The sequence below is a fragment of the Eufriesea mexicana genome, unplaced genomic scaffold (genome assembly GCF_001483705.2).
Source record: "Eufriesea mexicana isolate 0111107269 unplaced genomic scaffold, ASM148370v2 scaffold325, whole genome shotgun sequence".
Taxonomy (NCBI): Eukaryota; Metazoa; Arthropoda; class Insecta; order Hymenoptera; family Apidae; genus Eufriesea; species Eufriesea mexicana.
The window spans coordinates 1,377,751-1,394,600 of record NW_016908500.1 but is presented as its reverse complement, the minus strand read 5'-3'; the positions used below and the strand labels follow the sequence as shown (position 1 = coordinate 1,394,600).

The 16,850-nt window shown below is 30.3% G+C and overlaps 4 protein-coding genes across 4 annotated transcripts; 2 read left to right on the top strand and 2 right to left on the bottom strand.

Moving 5' to 3' along the window:
• Positions 1 to 123: 123 nt before the first annotated feature.
• On the bottom strand, positions 124 to 4,005 carry LOC108556173 (lysine-specific demethylase 7A). Its single transcript, XM_017912157.1, has one exon. It carries the CDS (start codon positions 2,392 to 2,394, stop codon positions 1,861 to 1,863), a length of 534 nt encoding a protein of 177 aa, XP_017767646.1. The 5' UTR covers positions 2,395 to 4,005; the 3' UTR covers positions 124 to 1,860.
• Positions 4,006 to 4,835: 830 nt separating this feature from the next.
• LOC108556117 (bolA-like protein 3) lies at positions 4,836 to 5,969 on the top strand. Its single transcript, XM_017912074.1, has 4 exons — positions 4,836 to 5,020; positions 5,276 to 5,402; positions 5,748 to 5,836; positions 5,904 to 5,969. Exons 1-4 carry the CDS (start codon positions 4,943 to 4,945, stop codon positions 5,967 to 5,969), a joined length of 360 nt encoding a protein of 119 aa, XP_017767563.1. The 5' UTR covers positions 4,836 to 4,942.
• Positions 5,970 to 6,567: 598 nt separating this feature from the next.
• LOC108556154 (putative sodium-coupled neutral amino acid transporter 7) lies at positions 6,568 to 8,642 on the top strand. Its single transcript, XM_017912124.1, has 4 exons — positions 6,568 to 6,878; positions 7,137 to 7,497; positions 7,577 to 7,826; positions 7,928 to 8,642. Exons 1-4 carry the CDS (start codon positions 6,773 to 6,775, stop codon positions 8,582 to 8,584), a joined length of 1,374 nt encoding a protein of 457 aa, XP_017767613.1. The 5' UTR covers positions 6,568 to 6,772; the 3' UTR covers positions 8,585 to 8,642.
• A 369-nt stretch (positions 8,643 to 9,011) lies between these two features.
• On the bottom strand, positions 9,012 to 13,989 carry LOC108556130 (Kip1 ubiquitination-promoting complex subunit 1). Its single transcript, XM_017912094.1, has 10 exons — positions 13,898 to 13,989; positions 13,493 to 13,815; positions 12,410 to 13,357; positions 12,211 to 12,338; positions 12,010 to 12,113; positions 10,268 to 11,337; positions 9,865 to 10,193; positions 9,628 to 9,793; positions 9,406 to 9,552; positions 9,012 to 9,336 (listed from the first exon to the last, which is right to left on the bottom strand). Exons 1-10 carry the CDS (start codon positions 13,987 to 13,989, stop codon positions 9,026 to 9,028), a joined length of 3,618 nt encoding a protein of 1,205 aa, XP_017767583.1. The 3' UTR covers positions 9,012 to 9,025.
• Positions 13,990 to 16,850: the final 2,861 nt, after the last annotated feature.

Below are 16,850 nucleotides of genomic sequence, written 5' to 3'. Positions count from 1 at the left end.
AAAATGGCGGTAATCTGTGTGCGTGTAATTATGAAAAATAATTTGAAAGTATATATATATACATACATACATATATATATATATGTAATAATATACATATGTGTATATATATATGTTTGTGTGTATATATATACATATGTATATAACTCAACTAACGAACGTTACATTGTTGTTCTATTTCAACCGAATAACTCGTTCGTTGTGCAGAAGAAAAATAAAAAACGTAAATGAGATCACCATCCTTCGAATTGCAATGCTTCCGCGCGCAAAAACGTTCCTACGGTGTATCAGATTTAAGTAGAAACTGTTAAATACATCGAAAAATATACGAGATATGAAAAAATGCTTCAGACAAAAGTTATAGGGTATCTAAGAGGACAGACGGTACTAATATTTATTTGACCTAGTCATAGCCTTGAAAAGCTGTGTAAATACTGCGATTAAATCTTTAAATGTGGACCTATATCATTTTATTACATATTTTTGTCGATTACATCAAAATATTTTTCAAACTTTACCTACTTTTATCTTTTGTACAAAGCACTCTCTAGATATGAATTTTCAAAGTTGACACGCTGTCAGCATTAGTATTACTCAATGTCGATCGCGAGGAGGTTGCATGGTTGGACTTTATACACTAATAGTGGCTGTAAAATGCCGGCAGCATATCAATTTTTGAAAGCTCATATCTCGAGAACGTCTAACCTAAACCCTACAACGTTTATCTGAAATATTTTTTCGTATCTCCCATATTTCTTGAGATACTTGATAATTTCTAGTTAAACCAAACACCCTGTATAATTCGTTGATTGATTTCTCAAACGATTTACTTAGTTGACTCCTCTAATAGTGACTGGACTATAACAGCCCGAATAAATCGAGCCAAATTTTTCAACTAATATATCCTATAGGATACTTTTCGTTCATACGCGTGCTCTTTTCTGCATTTCACGCTATTAAAAAATAACTATAATAGAAGTAACAGAAGAATTCAAATAAGCATTAAATTACTATGCTGGTTTATTATGCTGTCGATTCACGTTAGGTCATAAGAGTTGCCAACGTTTCTTTCTTTCTCGTTTTTCTTTTTTTTTTCTTTTTCGTTTAAATAGATATTTCGCATTAACGGTATGCTATCAAAAATTACTTTGCATAATTATAAAAAAAAACGAAGAACTTATCAAAACAAATGGAAAACTGGAAATTTTTGTATAGAAAAGACTGAATTATATACAGTTTCAATCATAAACAGTTTTGCAGTATTATCATCGATCACTGTTTCCAAAATTTCATTTTCTATTACCCTGGACGCGAACAGCACTCAGGAACTCTTCTTTATCTTTTTCTTTATTCAAAGAGGGACGAACTCGTACTTTTAAAAAACGATGAACTTTGTTGTCATGTAAATCGAATCCGAGGGCTCGATCGAGGCGGCCATGTCTTCCACGTAAGCCTCGTGGACTGTCGATATGCTGACGATCTTAGCCGAAGTTACCCGAAGCCCTGTGCGTGAAACTGCTTCGAATAACAACATACCATATTTACAAACACGGCCATGTAAGGCGAGTTTTTGGCTAATTATGTTTACCTCGTTGTACTTTCTTTCGATACGAGCCACATATGTTTCACTTAGGGGGCGAATGTTCTCATTTGACAACACCTTTTCGTGTGTACACACACACGCCCACACACACATATACATACGCATACACGCACGCACGATATACCGTAGATAGGTAAATCGGGGAACGAAAACGGCCGTTAATAAAGGACACCGAACTTTTTTCACCCTCATCCGTACACTATGAATCTTTCTTTAAATCCCATACCGGTTAGAGCCGGCTACACGATAATTCAGTTTCAAAGCTCAAGTGGCTCGTAAACCGGTGGTAAATGTTCATCTTCGGAATCGTAAAAGTATGGTTTTCTTCGATAAACCGTCGACGATTGTTTGTCATCTTCTTCCTCCTCAGAATTATCCAAGTCGACGAGATTCGCTTGAAGTCTTTTCACAGCCTCTTTTATTAAACCACCTTCTCTGAGCAATTCCTGTAGAAGCTCATATGGGTCGTCGTCCCTTGTAGTGGGCCTTTTATGATGATGATGATGATGATGGTGATGATGATGATGACTTAGGTGATGACGATGATCGTGGTCACCGGTATTTTTCGTGCCGCATATCTCGCAGCTATTTGGGTCTGCCCACGATCTCGACGGTATTTGGTAAGGCGACGGTCGACTTTTATGACTGATGCTGGACTTAGCCTTCAAGCTGGATAGTCGAAGATTTTCTTTAATCTGCGATACAAGAAGGTCCACGTCGCGGGAGAGGAAGTCTTGCGTCGTGTTCGGCACTACTTCGATCAAGTACGTTGTTTCCTCGGCGCTCGGCATGGCGTACGTACTTTCCCCCGTTCACCGGCTACGAGAACAAAAGGACAATGGCACGAATGCCGTGTTTACACCTCCACGTCTACGATACGGGCGAGCAGCGGGCACAATAAAGCCGCGCTCTCGGCCAACGTGTTATTGTCCTCTCTCTTTCTTTCCCTTTCTCCTTCTCTCTTTTTTTCCTTTCGTAAATACACACGAAACGTTTTTCACACTGCACACACTACACAATAGTCTTCCAAGTATGTTTTTCTCCTCTTCTTTTTCTTGAATTTTTTACATACGTAAAATATATTCGTCTTTAATTAGTATACGATCAGGTAGTAGTTGAAGTGATCAACCTGTGCTTTTAGTTTCTCCAGTTTGACATGCACTTGATGTTTACGAACATATTTAGAAACGTTCGTGTAAACATAGATGGCCTAAACTACCAGCCGCGTCTCGTAATCGCATGGAACGCGTGATTCACTGTGTAAATACGCACCACCTATCCTTCCCCCTCTCTTCAAGCCTTTCCTTTTCTCGAATGTTGGACGAATCATCAAGTTTTGCTCGTGCTTTACTTCAAAGAATTGAATGAATACATTCTCACTGACATATGCATAGCTTACTCATATACTCGTGCAATATATATACACGCTAATTCGTTCAACGTATACAGATTCTCTTCTCCGTCTCTTTTTTTAACACGACTGCAGTTACTTCAACGTCAACATTGTTTCTCTCTCGGTCGTATTACATTTCAGTTCAAGCACACGTTGCACAATAATACACGTTTTGACGCAAGTCTGGCTCCGGCACCACAGCGTATACGTTCGGAATCAAGACGATTGTAATACTTGGAACGATCACCAAGCAACTGTTTTCAGAGAGGTAGAAGTTGAATGTTTGTCGTTCGACTGACTTACAGACATTCGAATGAAAAGGACACGACAACGTTCGTACATCTAAAGCGAGCGACCGCTCGTCCGCTAGCCACAAACCTTCTACTCTCTTATTATTGTTTTGGTTCTGCCGCGCATGCGCACTTTCCCCCACGCTCGTGTAAACAAACCGTTAACTCGTGAGCTCTGGCGAATCGATAATATCTTTGCCACTTCCTTGTTCCACAATCCCCTGCCCCTTCAAGAAACCATGTACAAGCGTAAGGCGAACTGATTTCACTTCGTGAGTCTTTCGCAATGTATCATTGGATTCGTAATAAACATGAATTTCGGAGAAGAGGACGTCGTACGCGTCGATTTGTTGTACATGAGTTCCGCTCTTACTCCTGAAGCGTTTGAGCTTGGATGAAATAGCAGGATCAGGGGTCGCAGGGTAAAGGGAGAGAGAGGCTGCAATGTACGGATCAAGGTTACACTCGAGCCCGTGTTAATCTACGTCATCCTCTGCCAAGTTTATCGTGCGTGCGCATACGCGCGTGTTCTCGATTTCCACTTGCAATATATGTGTTTACGTGCAAATTTATCTACAGCTAGCGAATCATTCATTAGACCTAATCTACAGAACGATGTTACCTGTTGTGCGCTCATTTCACAAAGCCTTTTGATCGACAGAAAATTACGAAATCCTAGGAAAGGTTGCGTTAATTGCATCATCACGAACCGGGGGCCTTGTTGTGTGTATGATTACTCAAACACATTGTAAATTATCGAACGAGATGACATTTTCTTGCGATAAATCTATCCATTCTGTTAGGAATAGAGTAATAAACTGTTTTCTTGAATATCAATGAAACATGCACGATTTACTTGGAAACATGGATAAAAATTATGTCGGTTGTGACATAACATTTAGTAAAAATAGCATGTAATTTTAGTTGCGAAAGCTGAATTAGTGAGCAATAATAGACTAACCTTACATTTTATGAAAGAGATGGATATTCGTCAATTGAAAAATTCTTTTGTATAATATATAACATATAGTTGTATATTTATATATATTCTTAAGATCATTTTTAGTGTTAACTTTACAGATAATAAAATTTTTATTTTTTTATTTTATTGGCTATAAATAAATACATGTAAATATTAATAGTATGTTATTTTTAGATTTTTATATCATTAATTAATTACATAATAATATATATATGAAACCCAATAAATTGTAATGTAATTTTAGAATTATACTAATATTTTGTCAATAAATATTTTTTTATTACTTCTCAATATTTACAATATTTTTATATACTAGAAAAATATTATTGATGCAATTTTATGAATAAATTTGTATAAAATTTACTAAATTTAAGGTTATATAATTTTCAATTATAATATTCGATCTTTTTATTTTTCACATATGAGTAATATTTACTACTAAATAAAGAAATATGTAATTTTCTTTTATAAGAAGATACATATGTAATAAGTTTCTTTTTCTTTTTCTATAACGTTCTAGATTAAATAGATGGCGCTATCGTGATTCTCCTTAAAAATCAGCTGATCCTGAAACAAACAGTGTTACTTACATGCTCTGTAAGGTTGAGTATTTCTTTTATTTAATTGTTTTCAACGAAAAACTGTCACGCATTGGATTCTAAATACAAGAACAAATGAAGATTACACTAACGCGATCTGTCATAATAACTATGTTCGGTCGAGTGTTTATGTCAAATTTTCGTAATATTTCGGTAGGTACAAAACATATTCTCTAACGTAACTGCACGTTTACCTCAGTGCAGATTGCTCCATAACCAGATAAACTTTATAATACGTATAATTTTCTTTCTTAATATGCTGAAACCAGCCCATTAAATATTCATTATTTACATTTGAAGAAATTACCAATATCCTATTTCCATATTTTCCTTCTAAAACATTAAAACAAAATAAATAACACAAATTCTTCAAGAATGCGAAAGATGAATAAAATGAAAGTTTTGCAGCTTCTCTCGAGGGTGTGGAATGGTTCTAACAGAATATTGGCTGGTAAACAATCTGAGGAAAAAATGATATCAATTTTAAGAAACAAATTTCCCGAAGCTAAAGTTATAGAAGTAAATGATATATCAGGTATAAGGCAATAAAATACATTTTTTATACAAACATGTAATTATATTTTTAGATAAAGATATGAAAAAAATTGGTTTATTTATTTGAGAGATTGTATAATTTCTTAAACAAATAATCAATATTATATACAGTCATATAAACATTGATGTCAAGAATCGTATTATTATATAGAAATACTTAGATAATAATTTAGACACTCAGAATGCATGTAAAAATTATTAATCTAAATAATTTAATAGTTATAGAATAGTTATCAAAAATATTTTACTTTGTGATGTTTTCATATATTTTTTCTGTTTTTTGTATTCCTTTGAAATTTGAAGAAATATTTATAATTTATTTTAGGAGGATGTGGTGCAATGTTTGAAATAAATGTCATTGCACCAGAATTTAAAGGATTAAACACTATTAAGCAGCATCGATTAATTAATGAAGTAAGAAAGATATCAAGAAAGATATTAAAATATTATTGATACATACTAATTTTAATTATTTTCATAGGCACTTAAAGAAGAGATTAAGGATATGCATGGTGTCAGAATATATACAAGTGCTCCTAAATGTTAGATAATTTTTTATTTTTTATATATATTTATTTCTTTTTGCATACACGTAACATTTAAATATTTATTTAGTAATTTTTAATAATGAGATATATATATATAGATAACACAAATATTTATAATAAAGTACTAAAATAAATTCAGATATGTTGAAATTTTGTATCTTCCCACACAATCTTTGCATATTTATTGATATATTGAAGATAATTTACATAAAATACAATTTATAAATACTAGTTTTTAATATATTTTTAATTTTTGCACTATTTATTTTGTTTTAAACATATTTTGTATACACAACATAAAAAAAATGTATACAAAATATTTTGCATACATATATATACAGTTAATAATTTGTTTCTATCTTGTTAGATCAAATAACAATTTTCTTGTTAAATATTATAAAATAGCAAAACTTTTTTTAATATTTTAATGTTTTTATTTTAATTAGCTTTAAAAAAAATGCGATATTATAACTTGTCTTTTAACAAATTTTTAAACTTAGTAACAAAATTACTAAGCGACCTCACGCGGATTCAATCGGCAGCTTTAAGATAAAAAGTTTAAATTTCACCAGTAAAATATGACTGAAATAATATATTTCTTGAATCGACAATGTTGTTATTTGACCCATTAAAATAACAAACACAGTGCGATATTTTTCTCTAGTGACCTTTGATCCGACTGTCAAATCGTAGATATGCCGATATACATATGTATTGTTTTCACTTAAAGAAATGTATCATTCGAGGTAAAACGGGCAGTTTTGGTAGTCAGAAATAACCGTTCAGTCTGTGATCATTAAATATGAATTACTTAGTAGGAGATATGGAACAACTTATTACCAATGATATGTTATTATGCACTGCACCAAGTCCTACGATTAACCATAATCACCAAAATACTCGATCAGGTAGTTTGTTTATTATTTTTCACTTATTCCTACCTTTTTTTAAAATATGTAGTAATAATGTAATTAGAAGATCTCAATTACTCGTTTTCTCTAATAATTTAAATTTATGTATTACATGTGGACTAAATTAATATTTGATTGTAAATCTTGTTTCTATAATAGTGTGATAAGAAGAAAACAAGTTAATGAGATTTTAAAATTCAATAGAACTCAGATCATAGCATATTTTAAAGCTGCAATTGTTTGTGATGTTTGCAGGAACTAACATATTAAGAACAATTTTTTTAATTGTTAATACTACCTTAGGAGCTGGCCTTTTAAACTTTCCACAGGCTTTTGATAAAGCTGGAGGATTGGTTACATCTATTAGTGTACAACTTATATCACTCATTTTTATCACTGCAGCGCTTATAATTTTGGCCAATTGCAGTGACATTACAAATACCTCTTCTATGCAGGATGTGTTTGCTAATTTTTATGGACAAAGATCATTTCTTTTATGTGCCTTTTGTATTATGATATATAGTTTTGGATGTTGCTTAACATTTTTAATAGTTATTGGTGATCAATTTGACCGAGTTTTAGCAACGTACTATGGACTTGACTATTGTCATACATGGTAACTAAAATAAAAATATATTGTAAAAAATAATTTTATTAATATGATTGTTTTTCTCTTAGCAAATTTATTATTTTAGGTATTTATCAAGAACATTTGTTACAGTTGTAACAAGTAGTATATTTATATTGCCATTATGTTTTTTTAAAAAACTGGATATATTAGGTTACGTTAGTTCTATTGGTTGTGTAACTATTTTATATGTAGCATTATTAGTAGTCTATAAATATTTTACAAACATAGAAACTCCCAATAATCCTATGAAAATATGGCCTGATAATAAATTTGAAGCACTTCAAATAATTCCAATAATTTGTTTTGCATATCAGGTATTATATTTTCAACAGAATTACAATTTTCTACATGAAAAACCTAAAAAAGTTACTCTTTTATAAAAGATTTTTTTCATTACATTATATTATATTTGCAGAATCATATGACAGCAATACCAATGTATGCTTGCATGAAAGAGCGAAAAATCAACAAATTTATATTATGTGCCATAGCAAGCATGATTATTTGCTTTATTGTTTATACAATAGTTGGTATCTTTGGATATGCAACATTTGGTGCTGGCAAAGTACCCAGTGATATACTTCAAGGCTATGCTGATAAAAGCATAATTCTTACTTTAGGCATTATATTCATTGCAATTAAAAATTTTACCACATATCCAATTATTTTGTACTGTGGTCGTGATGCGCTTTTAAGTCTTTTAGGATTGGACATTAATGTAACAATAAAATGTAGAATTTTTATTACACTGATCTGGTACATACTGTCATTAATAATTGCAGTATTTGTACCAGACATTTCACCAGTTATTAATTTACTAGGGACCTTGTCAGCAGCTTTCATCTTTATCTTTCCAGGCATTTGCTTGTTTCAATGTACACTTTTAAAAGATTCTGAATTACATTTAAATAAAGATCGACTGCTAATATTTTTTGCAATTTTTATTACTGCACTTGGTGCGTTTACATCTGGTGTTGTATTTGTAGAAGCAATAAAAGATTTGAATATAACGCCTAAAGAAACTCCAGTAATAACTGGTTTTAGACAGTTAAGAGAGAGTTTATGTACTTAATATATTTTACTCAATTTAAACATTGAACAAAACTTAATAAACAAAAATAGCTTATAATATTTTGGCCATAAAATAATTTGTAATACTGTTTAAGTATTGCAATACCTAAACTAATTATTACTACTTATTGTAATTAATAAGTCTTGTTATTACTTAAACAAATATTTTATTATACACTGATATATTATTATAATTGTGATAGAAAATCAGAAAGTTTTTAAAAATTGAAATTTGTAATTTTTTATTTTTGTACTGCATATATGGAATAATATTAAAAAATAATAATAAATAAATAAAATTTTAATAATATTTTACATAATTTGTTTAATTTCCTCCAGTATCTATCGAACTTTTTACAAAAAATTTATTTTTACAATTATTTTCATAACAAACTATAATTTGTAATATATTCACATAACGCCATTAATACAATTCCACAGGCTATTTTGAGGTCGTACTTTTGGAACTAAAATCGAGTAATACATTGTCAGAAAGGTCTACGACTTTTTCGATCGTTACTTTACAAAAAAAGCATGATCTGTTGTTTAAAAGATGTCGATCGATACAAATACGACACGTTTGATGGTCACAAGGTTTAAAAGTTACTGCTATAGGTTGTGCATAGCATATTGTACAAGTATCACCATTATCGCTTGAAATTTTTAAATTTGGCAAAATAGTACGACATTCATCTAAATATTCAATCATGTCTTCCACTTTTTTAATTTCTTCCTTTGTTACGTCATTTGGATCTACAAAGGACAAAAAATTATGATTATTTATTACTTTAAGTTTGTACACAATTATATATTTATACTTACAGTTTAAAAAAGAAAATTCTTTTAAATTTCTCTCTTGTTTATCTTTTTGTTTTGAATTTCCTAACAGGAAATAAAGAGTGCTCATTTGGAAACTTGGTTCTATTAATAAAGTCTGAGTAATTTTTGGCACTTCTGTTATGGATTTTGCTAATAGAAGTAATATTTTTTATGTATTGAATTTTGATTATACATTTTTTTATGCATAGTAAAAATGATACTTACATTTAAAGTTGATCATATCATCATTGAGTAATATCAGCAATACACCTGTAACTGCTGCCAGTATTGGAAAATGATCTACTGATTCCAAATCTGAGATTTCCAACAATACAACATGTTGGAAGCAACTGGTTTGTGAGCTGATTCTATTTAAAACTTGACAAAGTAACTAAAAAAGTAATATAATAATAATTATATATAAATAAAGTACAAAGGTATTAAATACATAAAAACATGTACTTGGCACAATCTAAATAATAGATTTTCACTAAAAGACTGTGACGGATTATTAAAGATGTTTGGAATCACTGTGATGATCATCTCCAAAACTCTCAACAGAGAAATTGTTAAGTCGAAACATGTGGCGCAAATTTTTAGTTGTCCAGATTCAATAAAAACTCTTTCGGGTCTCGATGAAACATTGCGAATCTCCTGCACCATTCCAATAAATTCAGAAAAGGTCCAGTTTAACAGATTTAGCAAGGAATTTAATAACGCTGTTGTGTCCTGCACATTTTTTAATAATACATCCCTTACATGGTTTTGGTATACAATGGACGGACATGGATCTAAAGAATGGAGATCAGTAAGCTTACTGATTGTCCAGTTTTTAGGGCATTTACTGAAAACAAGAATTACGTACTTCTAGGTTGAGTAATTGAATCGTGCCGAAATGATTTTGATCCAACTTTTTTCAAAAGATGTGGGCTTTTTTCATATCGAAAGGCGAAACCGTTACCTTGCCAAAATCTAACTAAAATCCAATTCGATTCAGCCCATGCTCTATTTTCATATGATTTTAGTAAATTTGTCACAAGCTTTACTCTACTTTCTTCTGGCACATTTTCCATAGCTTCTAATGTTAATGGGTTGAATACAAATCCAGCTAACGTCAGAAGTAACGTACTTTTCGAATTTACATTTATAATACGAGGATCCATAAAATGATCACAAAGAAATTTAGCTATACTTAAAAATGTTTGTTGATATTCTGGAATATTTTCTATACGTGCTGTTGGATGCATGTGATTTCGTAAACCAACACATAAGTCAGCTAGTGCTTCCAAATAAAATTCTGGTACAAAACTAAACATATTTTTTTCTAAGCTAGCATTTGTCAAGGTTAATATAACCACTTTTAAAAGCCATGCTAATTGTGATTGTTTTTCTTCTGAATAAAAAGCAGCACGAATCCATGCCATATGTCTTCCTTGTTCTATTAATTTAGTATTAAAAACGTTTATCAATCTCAATAATTCTTGGTGAATTGACTCAGATTCAAAGTCTTTCTTTTTCTTAACTTCTTCTAGTCTTGTTTTTATATCTTGACTAGCAGAAATATATTCTAACATGCTATTTCTAAGAAGAGCCACTTTTGCCAATGGCTTTTTCGCAACAAAATGATAAAATAAAATAATGCTATTGAGCAACTCAAGCAAAGATGTAGTTGCATCTACAGAATTCATAGGCAATGGCGTTGTATCAACGATTGTTGATCTTCCTTGATCTAGTGAATTTATATTAAATACTCGGACGAGTGCCATCCTAGTATATGAACTAGATGAATCTGGAGTCTGTTCCATTGTAATAATCGCTTCATGTTCGGGCCCTAACAATTGTATCAGTTCACTTCTGTATAGCTTGCTCAAATGAGACACAACTCCACCTAGTCTATCGGTTCCAGAATAGTCGATCGATCCATCGTAAAATATCCTGTTCATTTTAATGTATAGAAATACATTATTAAGTGAATTAATTGCTTAATTATGGAAAGTACTTATGTATGTAAGCTTTCAAGAAGTCGTTACAGACTTATGAAAATATATGTATAGAATATTACTTGTTTATAATATATCACAAAGGAAGTTTTTCATGTAAATTTATATTAATAAGTTTATACGTATGAATGGATAATGAAAAATGATATTGTTTGATTTTATTTTGACTTTACTGAAAACCAAAAAGCATTTCAAAAATATTTCATATTGCCTTATATTTATCATATAACACAAACGGATATCAACAATACAGTTTTTCCAATTATAATTTTGTATATAGTAACAGATGCTATATATCTATAATAATTTAGGAAGAAAAAGGCAAGTTTTATTAAAAGATGTGTTATGATTCAAATATGAAACTGATTGGAAAGTTAGAGATTTCTAATAAACTACTGGAATTAATTTGTAAATATGATTTATAAAATCGACGGTTTTTTTTAAGTATATAAGAACGAAAATATTAAATAAAATTTAATAATGCTTACATACGAACACACACGCACGTTAAGTATAATTTAATGTGATACGTCGTCAAAAGAATGCATATACTGTTAACAAGATAGTTTAAATAAAATATATACAAATATATTTAACAGAAGTTTACCTGCAAGGCACGTAAACAGAAGGTGTTCCAACTTCGGTATCCCATAGAGTTTTGAACGCAACCAGAAGTCGATAGATAAAACATAGTGTAATTGGTGCTGGATTCTGAAGTTATTGATTATTATCTGTAGGAATACTGACCAGAAACATAATGCAACATAAAGTATTTTAATTATTGAAAATTGAATAGTCCTGTACTTACATTATTTGCTATAGGAATAAAAGATTTAAATTTTCTTAAAAATATAGTTCTCGAAGTTGGTCTTGTTTCACTACCATCAGAATTATCAAGAAGAATTATTAATAATAATACTTGTAATTTCTCCAAATCTGTAAAACATAAATTGCAGATATAAAAACACTATAAATTATATAGTGAAAACATTTGAAACTGATTGTACCAGAAATAGTAGTTTTAATTTGTTGACATGCTTCCAAATAACTTTCTTTATTAGCTTCAACTGTTAAATCTACAGGATCTGTTTCCCACCACACATTACTGACTATGTCAATTAGTCCTTTTTTATCTGGTGGTTTAACATTTAAGAAATTTGGAAGCCTTACTTGATCAAAGAGTAAATGTTGTAGTAAATATTGACGTGTTGATATATGTTGACAAATTTTTGTTAGAAGAAGTAAACTTTTAGACTGATCAAAGTATTCAGATAAGCAAGATACATGTTTAAAAGTAGATAATAAAAAGAGAACAATAGTTTCTAAACATGTCTTAATTTCATGCTCTTCGAGAAATGTCCATAATAAATCTAAACAAGTTGATAATAAAGAAGTAAAATTTGTCTCTGATTCAGGAAGATGTTGCATGAAAGGAATTAAAATATGTTCTGTGATATATGGTATTGCCACTAAAGGTCCTATGTGTTTTAAAACACAATTTGAAAGACACATTAAGTAGGCATGTACACTCATATTTTCATCATGCAACATAATCTCTTTATTCGTATTAAGGTTTGCATTTATCTGTTCTACTATTTTCAAGAACCATTTAAATAATAGCATAGCTTGATGTATTTCTTGTTTTGGAATTGCTTGTAGTGGTTCATATCCTTCTAAAGGATAATGCATTGGCGTAGATCCAAAATTGGCTGTTAAATATTCTGTTAATGCAAGGCTTACTGTTGGAAAATATGCAAAACCTGCACCCATTGATATATTTTCAAATGCTCGTCCTAGATGTCTACCATTTCTACAGAAATCAACATTTCCATTATCTAAATCTAATGCACATCCAATTATGTCTCCTGCAAGCCATGGTTCTCCATATACATATGTAGCCACATTCCATTTTCTAACACGATTTCCATCATAAGCATATGAATTAATGGTATCTCCTAATAAAGAAACATTTTAAATCGAATTATTCATTTAAAATTATTACTCAACGAAACAGTAATAGATATTAAGAAATACTTAACAATTATTGTTCAATAATTTTTTAGAATACATTATTAAAAATATCAACATACCAACTCCAGATTCTTGAGTAAATTTACAATTAGCTGTACTCCATCCAATTTGCATCAGACCTTTACTACCAAGCTGAACTTCATACAACCATTTTCCTTGATATACTGCTGTATTTGCTCTCATTGTGCTAAAATTGCTTCTAGGACTTACAGTAAGCCTATCAGGAGAAATTGAAAACAGTCCTAAACGTGATGATACATCAAATCGGACTACATTTGGTCCAATTCTACCAATTCTAGTGTCTTCCACATTTTTTACTGGAGCATCTTTTAAAAGGGTATTTTCAATATACTTATTTACCAAGTCTAAACTCTGTGACACTCTAAAATATTAATACATAAATTTAAAAATTATTATATTGATATATTAATAAAGGAATAAAAAGCACAAATTAGTAAAAATACCTTGAAGAGTTTTTATTTTCCATTGATTTTCTATCAGTGATATTTAACACATCTGACCCAAAAATACTTTCAACAATTTTATCAATTTCCATGTTGGAAAATCTTAATCATTCATCAGCATCAAAAATATTAAAATGAGATAAGTTTATGTGACAAATAAATTTATTCACAAACTGAACTAAAGGCAATGTATTTTTTCGCTCAGTCAATATATTATTTTAAAAATATGAGGTAAAATAATCAGCATTGTATTTTCAATGACTTCCTGGATTTGTCGATTGCCAAACAGTATAATAAATTGTGATAATTATCGAAAACTAACCACATTTTTTTTTAGGAAACCTATGGTCACGCATAATATCAAACACAAAACAATTGAAATTGGCAAAAATATGCCAATACAAATATAAATATTTGATATACGAATTCTTGATAAATTTTTTTAAGTTTGTTATTAATAAACATGCATACACATAGGTTACAAGAGCATCTCTATAATTTAACGAGGAACATGTAGTATTCAGAGGTGGAAAGATAAACAGGAGAATGGCACAGAGGGTTTTCTTGTTAGCTCCGTCTGTCCCCACCTTGTTTTCGTATGGCCAGTTGACGCTACATGCTGACATAATAGTAAAATTCTTGTATTCTTGTATTTTTAGAGATACACTCTATGATTTATTAAAAATAAATCCATGAATACGAGGATCTTACTCTGCTTACTAACACAACTTGATTATTTTCACTTGTATGTAATAAAGTAAAACCTATCCTTAATAGAATGTTAGCTTGGTGTATTAGTATTAAGATTGCTGCATTACATTGCTCGATTTGCATCATCTCATTCTGTCTAACGCATCTCAGTTTGTCTTCATATGACTGCTTCAATCAATAGTACGGGATAGCTAAAATTATGAGTGAAGAGAGGCGGCAGTAACTACTGCGTCTGATCGAATCACATTCTCTAGCTTCTTTTTTCTAGCTCTGAATAGTATATATACAATAGTTGATATTAGCTGATCTATCACGTATTTTTAAGTATGAATATATTTTCTTCCATTCATATTCGATGTGCTCTGAAAATATCGATGTATTTAGCTAATTATTATAAAATTAACTTACAATAAATGAACTATATCATACTTATTAAAATAAAAATATAAAATATTTAAAAAAATTTTTAAATATAAAAAATCTTAAATATTGCGAATTCAATATGTAGATTTTTTTTAAATATTAGTTTATATTGATTGCATACGAAGAAAATAAAGAAAATTATATTTTTTAAAATAATTAAAAATATATGCGAAGAACACGATTATTCACAATAATTTTTATTATTTATTTTATTTTTGTAAAGTAACGATAAATGATACTACTAAATACAATAAAAATACAAAATAATATTAAATTACTTTCAATGTTGCATAAATTTCTTTTACAATATGTAATCACAATTTAATTTCGTCATAAAATTGAAATTACTCATAAATTCAGCGAATTATAATAAAATGAGAAAATTATAAGTGAGGAAATTACTTACCGTAAAATTTTACAAAATCTACAATTAAACTGGGAATGTGATCAGGTTTGTTTCTCAAACGGTCAATACAGCCTGCAAGTTTCTTTATTGAAGATAATATCAGTAACCGTAACGGAAAATAGTCAAATTAGGCTCCTGTATCTGCACGAAAGGTCAAATTGACATAAATACATAACAACATTAAATTACACGTTAAATTACACTGAATTCTCATTAAACTAATCATTTATCATGAGAATAATTATAGAAAAGGAAACAATTGTAAAGGTGCAACTCTTATCGTGAAGTATATAAAAACGAACGCATCATAATAAAACCGAAGTCTTAGCAGCGTGTTCGTTCAACAAATATTATGGTACAATTGGAAAAAGGGCAATAATCCATTGGCTTTGGTATTTTCTTATTGCGGTGGGTATAATGTGATAATATTTCGTACTAATATTTGATCAATAACTATAGAGTATTATGTTAGTCAATCTTAACTGAATTCGCATCACTCGTTAATTCTACGGAATCGCGATCGTTTATAGCACGTTCCGCATAATTTTCCACTCAAAGTATAATTCGTAGAATGCTTGCACATAGTATCAAGTATACTGTATGCATATTATTCGATAAACGAGTACAATTTTTTTTTTTTTTCAAGTTGGTTATAGGGAAGAAGGGCATGAATACGTCGAGGTGTTATATCGCTTTCTTCCGAATTCGTTGAATTTTTTTCTCATAATAGAATTATTGGTACATATCTAGAACTGACGTCAAACCGTTAAATATTCGTGCATTATTGTACACTTATTATTCTCGAATATATCGAACATCATTGTCGTATAATTCTTATTAAAGACGTCCGTGACATGTTGATAATAATAAAAATAGAAATACTAATAAAAATAATAATGGTAGTAATAATAATAGCAATAGTAATAATAGTAATAGTATTAATAAATAATAGCACTAATAATAGCAATAGTAATAATAAATAATAGTAATAATAATCGTAAAGGTAATATTAATAATAAACCACAGGGAGAGCCTCTAACCCCTGTACGGCGCGTTCCTAAATCACAAATAGGGGAACGCTACCCAAACATAATGGGAAGAAGGGAAATATCCAAACACATTTTCATGCACCAATGAATTAGGAGAAGGTACCATGAGTTTTAAACCGTCCATAGAAACCGTACGTGAGGAGAATTCAACTACAGTGTCAAGGATTGGATTCCTAGTACCGATGCATGTTAAAGATGAGCAAATGGGCACCCAAAAGCACTAAATGCTATACTACAGACGGGTCAACAAACGTGTTGGTGTATTAGCAAAGAAATATTTTGTTTCAGCCCCAAGAGGGGAATTTTGTCGAATTACTAAAATGTGGCTGTGCAATTATTAGAGATGAAAGAAGCCATCTTTGAA